Source organism: Podarcis vaucheri (assembly GCF_965113315.1).
Source record: "Podarcis vaucheri genome assembly, chromosome: 3".
Classification (NCBI taxonomy): domain Eukaryota; kingdom Metazoa; phylum Chordata; class Lepidosauria; order Squamata; family Lacertidae; genus Podarcis; species Podarcis vaucheri.
The window spans coordinates 61181116-61193699 of NC_138761.1; the positions used below are offsets into that span (position 1 = coordinate 61181116).

Here is a 12584-nt window from a genome sequence, read left to right on the forward strand (position 1 = left end):
ATTTGTGAACTCCTAGAAAGAGGTTTAGTTTTAAAGTCTTTACCTTCTAAAAGCACTACAGTAGTGGAATTTATTGATGCATAGTACTTAGAAGACAGACACATACACAGGACTCAAAATGATTGATTTTTGTTAAGAAACCTGAAGTAAGACACAGTCAAGTTGATAGCTTGTAAGCAAAAAACAAAACCCAGCTTGTTTAAATAATCATTTACAATAATATTAGCCTTTATTCAATTCTATGCATCTCAGATCCACAGCATCGGTATGAATACAACAGCATTAAACATCTGTATTAGTTACACAGAAGACTGCATGTTCATCTTTAGAATATTTTTTTAAAAATAGATGCTATCTCCACAATTTAAAAAGCTAATCCTAGTGTGAACAGCAAGCATAAAAACTAGCTTGTAAAAAGGACTGTAGAGTTACAAGCTCATGTTCTTGAGAGACCATTCAGGCATGCCTTCTGCAGGATTTTCCATTAACATCAGACTTTCACTTACGTCATTCTCAAGAATTCAACTGTAACAGCTAAATTGTACACAGTTGAAATATATGTGAAAACTACTGTGATTTCTTGAGTCACCTGGGGAAGAAATAATGGTTTTAAGCTTTGACCCTATTACATGCTAGTTAAGACATTTGCTTTTTGACAGTAAGGTTCTGGAAAGTCGCCATGGAAGAAAGCAATACAATTGGCAACTAGGAACATGTGGGTATGGATGGAAAACCATTACCTGTGTTCCTCCAGGTGTTGGGACTGCCAGTCCCCATCTGTACAATCAACTGCCAAGGATGATGGGTGCTGGACAACATCTGGAGGACCACAAGATCTCTCATCACTACATTTAAGTAAGTCCTAAAACACTTTGACCTTGACACTGATGGGCATTACGGTACATCTTCAATGCACATTTCGTTTGAAAGCTGGCTTGGTTGAGAATGAAGCTGAAATATTCCCCAGGATCAAATATTACAGCAAAAGGCGACTGTAAAGTCACCACATTTAGCACAGTGGCGCTATACCGGCATGTTCTTTTGCAGTGGTGTTATCACACAACTGCACCTGCTCCAATCAACTCTGGTTCACTCCTCACTGCTTGCTGCTTCCATAAATTAAATATATGCATGTACTGTTTGTGCTGTTTATCACAACAAAGAGCTAATCATTCTAAACTATGCAGAACAATTAACGTTTCTAGTCCCTCTGCCCAAACGTGACATAATTGACAGCTCTTGCTGGAATTGAGTGCCTGAACCTCACTCTGCAGACATGTTCCTGTAATATAATGGTCACTGACTTTTGGCAACATTATTGCTAAGCGTTTTGGCATGATAAAACCATATTACGATATTGCTTAAAGAAAATGGGGGCGTTCCCATAATACTCACATCTATACTTCTCCTCAAGAAGGCCCTTAGAAAGAGACATCAAGCCAATCTTCAGGGACTGCACTCTGATTTTTCCAGTTCGACCACTGTTATGAAAGCAACATTAAAATACTTGGCAGGTGGTAGTGTAGTTTCATTCCAGCACTAAAACAACTGACAAGCACACCTGGTGTATTTCAATTCTTAGACATTAGCTGCTAATCGTGTCAATGAATCTCCTTTGCAAATATTCCACAGTACAGGCACTAAATATTTACATTCTGTATAAACATTTCATATTAATTATAATATATTGAAGTTTAGGAGTGTAGCATCACAGCATGCTCTAATAATGGGATATACACAGTTGCACGCAGCTGGGAGCCACATTACACAGTATGTAGCAGGCAGAAGTTATATTATCTAGAGATACATTAATATTTTTTCAGAACATTGTTTGCCTAGTCTGTGTTAAAAACACTTTGATGTATAGGTACAATTGGGCATAAAAGCTAGACATATGCAGCAATTAGATAACACAGAGTGTCTCTTTTATCTGAGCAGTGTGACTTCAGGCTCATGCAGCCCAATTTTTTATAAAAACATAATGGCAGCATAATGGGCTACAAAGGATGTGTTTTTAAAGCCGCAAGGAAAATACTCCTCAAACACCTAACAAACAGAGAGGACAATTGCTCTTGAAAGTTAACATAGCACATGGGATTAACAGAAGATTTGCTTGGGGCAACCTCCTCTGGGACAAAACAAAAATCTACAAGCATGAGAGTTAGTCCAGTCTTTGCTTCAGTGAGATGATACATATTTCTAAACCTTCTGAATGTTTCACAATTTCCTAATTAACTATCTAAACCAGCAGGTCCTAAACTCTCCCACCTCGCTGCCCAATGGACCACCTGAAAATTGCTGATGGTCTTGGTGGACCACTTAATGATTTTGCGAAATGTATTACAGTAAAATACAGTATTAGAAATGAAAACAATAAACATATAATTAAAAGTCAATATAAAAAACCAATTCAATGGGTGCACCATCTCCCATCTTAAGCCACAAATCCACAGACATGCTGTAGACCAGCGGTTCTCAACCTGTGGGTCCCCAGATGTTGTTGGACTACAGCTCCCATCATCCCTAACCACTGGTCATGCTGGCTAGGAATGATGGGAGTTGTAGTCCAACAACATCTGGGGACCCACAGGTTGAGATACACTGCTGTAGACCATCTGAATCAAACTGGAGGACTTCCGGTGGTTCACAGGCCATAGTTTCGGAACCTGTGATCTACGTAATTTAACTGTTGGTGAACAGCCATGACTCAGTGGCAGAACATTTGCTTTGCACGCAGAGGGTTCCAGGTTCAACCCCTGGTGCCTCCAGGCAGAGGTCACTGTTTGAAACCTTGGAGAGCCACTGCCAGTTAGTACAGGCCTTGAGGGATCAATGGTACGACTATGTTCCATTCTTATATTTAGAAGGCTTATCCAACCTGAAGGATTCGTGTACTCCTGGCACTCCTGTGTAGATCTTGTCCCCCCCTCCCCCTTATAATAAAGAGTTAACTGCACTTACTTCATGTAATTTACTGCTGCCTCCCTCCTGTCAGTTGGGAAAGCAGTTTGACATTTTTAGTTCGAACACTTTTAAGTTCAGTCCAAATCTTCACTGGACATTACAAAAAAGTTGGAGGAGGGGGAGATTGAGATGGCAGGGACGGAGGCCACAGAACTGAAAAAACTCCCCAGTAGATAAGTGCCAGACATGAGGAATCTGTGGGCCTACAGATGTTGCTGGAGTCCATCATCCCCATGCAGCAATATCAGTAGGGAGGAGGGGAGTTGGAGCCTCACTTCTAGTCTAAGCACAAGTGAATTACAAATTATTTTCTTTAAAAAATCATAACTAATTCTGGAGGTTGTTAATGTTTTACAAACTGGAACCTAGGAACATTATACAAGCAGTAAAACACCATGACAAAAATAATTACTTGGTTATGAATGCATCTTTTAGCTTGAAGTCATACTTCCAGACAGCACAGATGAATTAAAAATAAAAGCCTACTGATGTGTTATATCAGTATTTAAATCCATACTACCACCACACTATTGCTTTGTTTCAAATGACACAAGACACACTGTTCCATGGAATTATCCTGGCATCTCGTAAGAAGGTTTACTGCGCACTCTTACTCAGGTTTATTGATTTCTTTGTTTCTTCCTGCTTTAAGGAAAAAGCAGCCAGGATTGTGAAATCTTTATGTTATCCTGATCCATACTCACAAGGTCCTTATGGTTATTATTTTCCTTCCACAAACATATGTAATCATTATTTTAAAAAGTAAATAAAAGTGTACTTTTAAAAATGCCATAACTCAAAATATGTAAGTCACAATCCGTAGGAAATTATTGCAAATTCAAGTGTCTAAGCTCATCATAAATAGTAGCCTTTTCTTTATAAGAAGACTGCTCCACAAATGTTGATAAAGAGAGATCTTCAAAAAACAGTTTTGATGCAGGTTGCCAAAACAAAAACAAATTGCAATCTCTGCATCTAATATCCCCCAAACACAACTAATAATACTGAGCTGGATTCAGAATTTTATTCACAGAATAAGATGCTTTGGGTCACAGCTTTTGGCTGCAGGGTGGATTGGCAAAAATTGTCCTCCACTTCTATTTCCTCAAGTTTCTGCTAGACCCAAGCTCATTCCATGAACAGAATGACTCCTTCAGCAGCCACTATATGTTAACAATTGTCACTACCTGTTCCACATATGATGTCAGGTGTGGGTCAGGGATAATGGCCTCACAGCCCTAATTAAGCCCACAGGACAAAATTTCCACCTCACTAATATATTTGGTAAATCACGTGGACATTTCTGTAAAATACTGTATTACAGTATTTTAATATTTTTTTGGAAGCTGCCCAGAGTGTCTGGGGAAGCCCAGCCAGATGGGTGGGGTATAAATAAATTATTATTATTATTATTATTATTATTATTATTATTATTAACAACAATCAGTGGATTCTAGTCTGAGTTAACACTAAAATGTTTAGTGTCTTCACAAAAAGCAGACTACCAACATCAAAATATTTTTTAAAAAAATATGAGAGCCAGCTACTCATTAGAAAGTCACGTTTTCATCTTGCACATGTTCAGCGCTAAATATAGCTGAGCCAGTCCCTGCTATAGGAATCATTAGGAAAGGAACTGAAATAAAAGTGCCAATATCACAATGCCTTTATACAGATCTATGATGTGACCACAGTGGGAATCAGAGGCGAATTTATGGCAGTGCAACCACTTCCACCACACCGGGCGCTGAGCCTAGGGGCGCAACAGGGCATCACAACTATGATGAAGTGAACTGAGCAGAATGGAGGGTGAGAATTGGGCTAGCACTGGGCACTGCTGAAATCTGAAATACCAAAGTCTGTCCCTGTGGGAATAATTTGTATTTTTCTTGTTACTGCATCTCAAAAAAAGGATATTGTAAAGCTGTAAAATGTACAGAAAAAAAGACAACTAAAATAATGAAGCAATTTGAGCAACTCTGATCAAGGCTACAGTGTATTAGACTTTTTAGTTTTGAAAAAAGATGAGGAAGAGAAGGCATGACAGAGGTGCATAAAATTATGCCTGGTGCAGAGAAACACACAGGTGGGCTGTACATCACAGCTGGCTATCTGCAACAGCTTAATAAATTTAATAATTAGCTTTTAGAAAGCAGTCTGCTTGCGATATCTAAAAAAAATCTTTCTCAGAACTCAAAATTTATCAAAATGGCAAAACATAGTAACTCTGTCAAATAGGTCCATATGTTCCCTCTCATTCGTAAAGGTCACGCTTTGCCTATATATTGAATTTTCAGTACTAGAGACTTAAAAGATATTTCAAATAAACTATTGATAGGCTTATGTTTAATGCTGAAAATTATTTAGAGCGCAGATGTTAATCAATTATTTAACCTTTGAGTTCTTGAAAAAATAAAGTTCAAAGATATTAGATTTCATCTCTGTTCTGCTTGTTGACCTAATGTGAGGGATAAACAGTTCTTGATGTTCCAGAAATAGAAAGGATAATAGGTGTTCCTGTCAATTGTTTTCATTTAATATCTTATAAAGGCCATAAACATCTGTAAGCATGCTTAACAGCAAATGTTTCTTCAGTCTGTGCAGCTAATTAAATTCTAGATTAACAATAGCATGAGAGAAGCAGATGGTTTTTGTAGGTGCGTTAATTACTTCAAAAATTGTATACAACAATGACACAAACAATAAAAATGTTAAGTGATGAATTAGTGGCAACCTAAGGCCATTTGCAAGATTGCAAAGTTGCACGAGCTGAATATCTGAATATCAGCTGATGAGGAACATGAGTGGGAGAGCACTGTGGTGCTCAGATCCTGTCTATATGCTTCTCTCATGGGCATCTGACAGGGCATCTGACAGCATCCTGGGAAAAGGATGCTGGAATAGATGGGTCTGATCTAGCAGGCCTCTTGAGATGTTAACTTTTTATGTTTTTGAGCTAGAGCAATGTCAAGATTCAAATTTCACACACACAGCGTCACCATGGAAATTAGGAATGACAGCACTGTCAAGATGGATTTGTCAATCAAGTCATGTGAGTGCATTTTCCTCTACTCTCGTCCCTTCTTGATCTCTTCTAATATATTTTATCGAGTTTTAAATCTTACAATTTCTACATCAAAATAATTTATATCATGCCATAAGCTCTGATGGTGCAACACAGGAACCTGAATTTCAGATAGGATTTCCCAGCCTTCTAATAATATAAGAAAAGGCCAGTGGCCCATCCATTCCTGTATCCTGTTCTCACTGTGGCCAACCTGATGCTTGGGGGAAGCTCACACCTGGAGATGGTACATCATGATGACAATAGTAATCCTTAAAATGCATTAAGGCAAGAATGTGAAACTAGAAAATGTTGTTTCTTACATTTAAACAGCATATGTGTGGGTTTCATTTAAAATCAGTGAGAGGATGACATGCAGAAGAAAACTATGAGAATACTCTAAAACCTGCAGGAGGACCATATCTTTACTGGAAGCAATCACAAAGTGTGGTGGGCTTTCAAGTTTTCCAAAATTCTTCATCTGATGACGAGTTTTGGACAACTTGGGAAATGTGTATTTATTTATTTTTGTTAGTCCTAATAAAAAAATTGCCCAACTGTGGATTTTTATGAACTAACATGGTTATCTTTGATTTTTTTATTATGAAAATAGTTTCCCTTTTAAACCCAATGGTTCCCCTGCTCTAAGAATTCAAGCTTTTCCATTAGAAAGCAGCACTGGAGTCCTTTTCTTCATATCTCTCTATGACACATTATATATTTCAGCACATTGCTTCTGAATTCACACATTCGGAGCCCTAGCTTAGATGTCTATACCTGACAGATGTAGCACAACCAAATGAGAAATGTGCAATGCAATTACCTAGCTACTGAGTGAGTACCTTTCAAAAATTGTTCATTTAACCTGTTTACACAAACTGTAATTGCTTTCTTTCTCCCTGCCCACTTTCTTCGTTAATGAACCATAAATCCTCTGATTGCCCATGTTAAAAATTATTATTATAATAATATTCATTCTTTGCGCAGATTCTGGGCATCAGTTAAAGTATGATTTCATATAGGATTCCTTCCAACACTTCTGAATAAGTGCAACAAGAGACCAATGATTTCAAGTAATTATGCAGTCATTGACATTTGAAGGATTTGCAATTCTGAATTCTATTGCTTAGAAGCAGAATATATGCATAAATGTTCTGGGTTAGCACCATCGGCAATGGCGGAGTTCCTCTGACCGAGAGGAACCCGCTCCGTGAAAATCGGGTCTTGCCGCCGCGGCGAAGGTGGAGACCCTTCAAAAATCCCAGGTGGAGGAAGCCTGGGAACGTGGGATTCGGCTGACACCAGGAGCGCCTCCCCTACTCGCGGGGAAACCCTTTTTCGGGAATCCGAAGCGACGTGGGGTGAGTGGTGCGGTGTTTTGAATCAACCGCTACTTTTACGGAGTGAAGCCGCACAGCCGTTGCCGGAGAGCGCTGACTTTTTCCTGTGGACAATTGGACTCTAAACAAGTACCCGTGAGTAGAACGGAAAATTGGATTAAGAAACATTTTAATTTGGCACTGAAGCGGGAAGGTTCTAAACAGGAAGTCTGCCTCCCGTTTTTGTAAATAGATTGAAGCAAAAATTCTGCAAGCTAAAGTTTGGAAAGTCGTATATAAAGGTCTAAAATTCCTTCAGTTATCACCACCAAAACCCCTCTTGGAAGCAGGAGAAAAGGGGGGAATCTTTGACTGTTCAAGCCTGCAGGAGAGAGAGTAAAGAAAGATAAATTTCCACCATCTCAAACCTGGGAACGGGATGTCAGAGACAGAAATTTATGGGGAAGTTCATTGACTGTGAATGAAACGTCTTTTGACAGATAGTTAAAAAAGAGAAACAAATTGATTCCAATGTTGCCTTTTGCATTCAAAAGAAACAAAATATTTGAAAAATGAAAGTAATTTTCTTTTGTTGGTCCTGCCTTTAAAAGATGGATACAAATAGAAATTGTCTCCTCTAGAGGGAGCTTGTTAAATTGTTGCTGGAGTCGAGCTGGGGATTTCACAGCAGTGAAGATTAGGATCGTGACACCAGACTCTGACCAGACTCTGACCTTGAATAAAAATGTGTTTAGAAGAAGTTTTGGTGCTTGCTTTTTGCAAGACAAGCACTTTGCTGGAGCAGATGCATGAGAAGATGGATTTGATGAATGTTGCAGTTAAAAACTTTGGACAAACGGTGAATACCCATATAGAAATCATTCAGGAACCTGTTTTGACAGGGCAAGTGCAAGTGCAGAAGATAATGGAGGAGGTTGTTGTTGAACCTCAAGTAACACAAATGGAGAGACTCGAGGTCTTGCAGGAGCATAAGCCGCTGTTCTTGAAGTTTGAATCTGGAGTGGACCGGGGGGGGGGGTCTGGAGTTGTGAGGGCTCTTAATTTTGGAAGGACTTTGAAACATGCTTTTAAATACTTTCTGGATTACAGTGTTGACTGTGGGGAATGGGCTGATCTGCTGAGGGGAGATGGAGATATTTTTGGATTGGAGTCCTCCCGAGACCTACCCCCCAATGAGAAAGGAAAGAAATTAAGAAAAAGATCAACAAAAGACAAAGTAAAGTGCAGGTATAAACAAGAAGAAGATCTGCAGAAGGGACATGGAAAAGACTTAAGAGCCTCGGACATAAGATCACCAGGTTGATGGACTAGATGGAATGGATAAGAAGGACTGACAAAACCCGAGACCAGGAAGAATAGACATTGGATGAAGATTGGAAGAAAGTTTTTAAAAAAATTACTTTGAGAATTAGTGTAAAATTAATGAGTATTAGGAAAAATGTTGGAATGAAATTATTTGGCTTTAGTAGAAATGATATAAGGAGTTATGTACAAACAAGCATTAAGTTTTAAGTTTTAAGGTTTTTTTATGGTAAGATAAGGTTAAATAAATTAAGGTAAATTGAATGACAGAATATAGTGAAAGATGGAAAGGATTTGCTGAGTTAATTAATAGGTTAGATCGTCAAGATAAATTATATAACAAAAATTGAGAAAGATGGAAAGAATTTGCTGAAACAATTAATTAAATTAGAATACGAAAAGGGAGGTGTGAGGAAGTCGATGAAACAAGTAAATGAAAGATAAAGATATGGAACATTGGATGTGTGTTTTAATGTTATTGGTTGTTGGTTTTTTTGCTGCATTGTTGTATTGTTTTTTATGTTTCTCCTTTTATGTATTGTATGTTTTGTCACTTTTTTGTTGTTTTCTTTTCTTCTTTTTTCTGTAATTCTTAAACTTCTAATAAATATCATTTTTTTAAAAAAACAGAATATATGCATAAATAGATCATGACTTTAGAGAACACATCAATAGAGGCACTGTAAGTCACATGATGATTAAGCTACCCCATAGCTTACACAGATGTTCCTAGATCTTATAAAGGCATTTACAACTGAGAGCATAAGTCATATAGCATGCTCTACAAAATGCAAATGACTGTAGCAGTGTGTGTCACACAATGCAAGCTGTCATGCACATTTCTTGAATATCACTCTTGCTTTCCTGTTGAGTGTCGCACTGCAGTGACAGCTACATTCACACTGATATGGATTTCAGTAAGCACAGAACCATGTATGCAAGGTCCATTTCTTGTTTAGTCTTCTACCACATTGCACCCTCTGAAATGCTAAGCTGAAATATTTATGTTGCTCATTAAAATGTGGATTAGTCATTCATATTACTTAACAGAGTATGAACCACAGAGGCAAGCACAATAAAGGGCATGTTGGAAGTGTTACATAGAACATAACTAAGTTCTGAAGTCAAAAGCTTTTCATCTTTTCAGTTAAGTACTAGTTTGCTATTGTTAGCAATGGGAAGGAAAGATCAGGAAATGAAGGGGTTTCATACCTTTCCCATATATGACAACAGAAATGCATTTTTCCACACTAAGCCCAGACTGGCCAGCATAGCTCAGGGCCTCAAGGGCCAGTAAGCCTAACTTGATGATAGAAGAAAAGTTGTAGAGGCTGGTGGGTGTTATATGTACATATATAGTCTTTGGGGTTTCTTTCTTGCATTTTAAAAGGTTTTATTTGTCTGGTCTTTTGGCAAATAGTGGGAGAAGAAGAGAGACTCTTTTACCCATCAGTCACTTGGATTAGAAATAGTAATATTCAGTGGATTTAATACTAACTTATTTGATGGAGGCGGGGGGAGTTTCCTTTGCTGTAGATTCCAGAATAAGAATGCATCACTCAAGTCTTAGAGGGGCAGATGTACTCCAGAAAGCCCAATAGAATATTGATTTCCAATTAAATGGAAGCACTTGCATTTAACAGACAATCATAACCACAACTGATTCTGACGGAAGCTCCATAGACCTTTCCTCCAGAATAATGTTTTTAGGATTACAACCTTCCTGCTTTTCAGTCTAAATGGTTCAACTTCACCAAGGTCTGCTGGGAGATTAAATTCCTGTATTGCCTTTTATTCTGCTTTGGTTGGAGGCAGCAAAGGAACTTTGCTGTGTGAACACACATGCAAGGTAACTTACCTCTCCCTCTTCTGTTTTGCTTCTAGAAAAAAAAAATGATTTGCAAATAACACAGCAGGGAGCACCAAACTTGTGCGATGTTCCACTCTATTTACAGAAGTGGCTTTTACATCATGTGAAAGTTAAAATACAATCCGAAAATTAACAGTTAGTGAAACATCAAGAAAATGGTATAAACTGCCATGTAAATGCAGCCTAAATAAATGCAGCTTCCTCAGTATCCTCAGCACAGAGCCTTCAGCCTGAACTAATGCCAGATCTGATTTTTAGTCTCAGTGAGTCACTGTTGTACATGCAGATGTAGCAGTGCAGCATTATGAGCAATGTTTATTTAGTGCCTGACATCTCATACTTACGTGTCATAAACATTCAACAGCCAGTTGAGACACATATCTACACACACTGGAACATTCACCAACTCCTTGTGCTTCTCTTCCATTCCGCTGTAAATCGTAGTGAGGCAGCTGACTACATCCTGAACACCAAGGAGCTGGTCATTTTGAGTCAACTTGTGCTGCTTGAAAGCTTCATTTGTTGTATTTAAGTCCAACAAGTCCACTGGCAAAATAGTCAAGCAGAGAAGATTTAATGAATGACGATATATATACACACACACACACACACACACACACACACACACACGAATCAATTGACACACCAGTGCACCCAAAATCTACTTCTAATTTTAAAAGAGAATTTATTCTAATATGTGATGTGTTTATTTAGCTCTTAATCTATGTTTGTATTATTAATTTTCTTATATGTAACAAATTTCTGGCCAATTTTTCATGGTAAAATCCCTCATTAAGCAGATTGCAACATATTTTAAAATACAGATTAAATAATGAAACCATAAAAACAACAAATAACATTCAATACATGATCCTTAAAATTACAAATAAGTTAGTAGCTAAAATGTCAGTTGAAAGCAGAGTGTGTTAAGTTAATCAAACACACAGTGGAGGACCCAAGTCTTTAAAATTATCATAAAGGTCTGCAAAGAGTGGGCAATTTGTGCTTCTGTCAGAGAAATTATTGAAATTATAGAATGAAATTGAAATGTGTGCAAGAAGGGCTGACCAAGTGAAGGCTGAAATGTGAAGGTTGTGCTTGCAAGAGAGCCGTGAGAAGGATGAAGTAGCACATGAGGAGGACTTTGTTATTAGAAACTATTGTACAGGAAAAGATAAGGAAGTTAAAAAAAAGTTGCTGTGCCTTGTGATTAAACAAGTAGAAGCTAGTAGAAGGAAGTCTTGCCATATATAAGCTTAACGGCCCCTTTGCTTGGAAGTGCATAAAGCTAGCGCTATTTTCATATTTGGTGTGTCATCCACCACTACTTGCTGGTTGAAGTTGTGTTGCACCCAGGGCCGTCTTTAGCATATGTGTCACCGGGGGGCAAAGATCTGCCCAGCGCCCCCAAATTTAGTTTAGCCCCCAAATTAACTTTTATTATGTTTATGTCACTATTATCATTTGATAAATAGCGTTCACGTCTGCATGGGTCCAAAAGGAGGTGGTTTTTTTGGGGGGGTTATTTTGTTTAAAACCAGCTTTTCTAAAACCAGTGCCAGTTCAGTCGTGTCAAAGGTGCCGCTGACTCTGCTGTCGCATAGCAGCTCAATACAATATGCTTAGGTGGCTTCAGCGGTGGGCACCTGGCACCCCCCAGAATTCAGCGCCTGGGTGCCCCGCACCCCAGGTAAAGACAGCCTTGGTTCCACTGACCTTGTAATGCCTAAATAAACGTCCCGTTTTGCTGATCTCTGGAGTCTGGATTTTATTGGCTGTCCAGGCTTAATTTCCCTGGGGAGGTTGTTCCAGAGATGTGGAACCACCCCCCTCCAAAAAAAAAAAAAAAAAAGCCCTGTCCCTTTTACTCACTAATATTTGAGTTTTCATAGTGGACCAGAAGGCAGATGCTGATCTTACAGCTCATGTAGACTCTTATGGGTGTAGGCTGTTAACAAGCATTTCCTAAGAATTTCTTCTGCAGCATGGTATGTTAAATGAGAATCCGTACATGTACAGTCAGCATTTAACTGCTCAAAGGCAT

At 38.5% G+C, this 12584-nt stretch overlaps 1 protein-coding gene across 5 annotated transcripts in view; it reads right to left on the bottom strand.

Annotated features, from left to right (window-relative positions):
* UTRN (utrophin) overlaps positions 1-12584 on the bottom strand; it is a gene marked incomplete at its 3' end in the record, with an annotated part of 322774 nt that overhangs the window by 37420 nt on the left and 272770 nt on the right. For all 5 annotated transcript variants that reach the window (XM_082215859.1, XM_082215861.1, XM_082215860.1 and 2 more), the window contains 2 exons: positions 10885-11086; positions 1396-1481 (listed from right to left, as the gene is read on the bottom strand). In XM_082215859.1, the coding sequence (XP_082071985.1) occupies positions 1396-1481; positions 10885-11086 (288 nt within the window). The remainder of the gene's footprint in view (positions 1-1395; positions 1482-10884; positions 11087-12584) is intronic.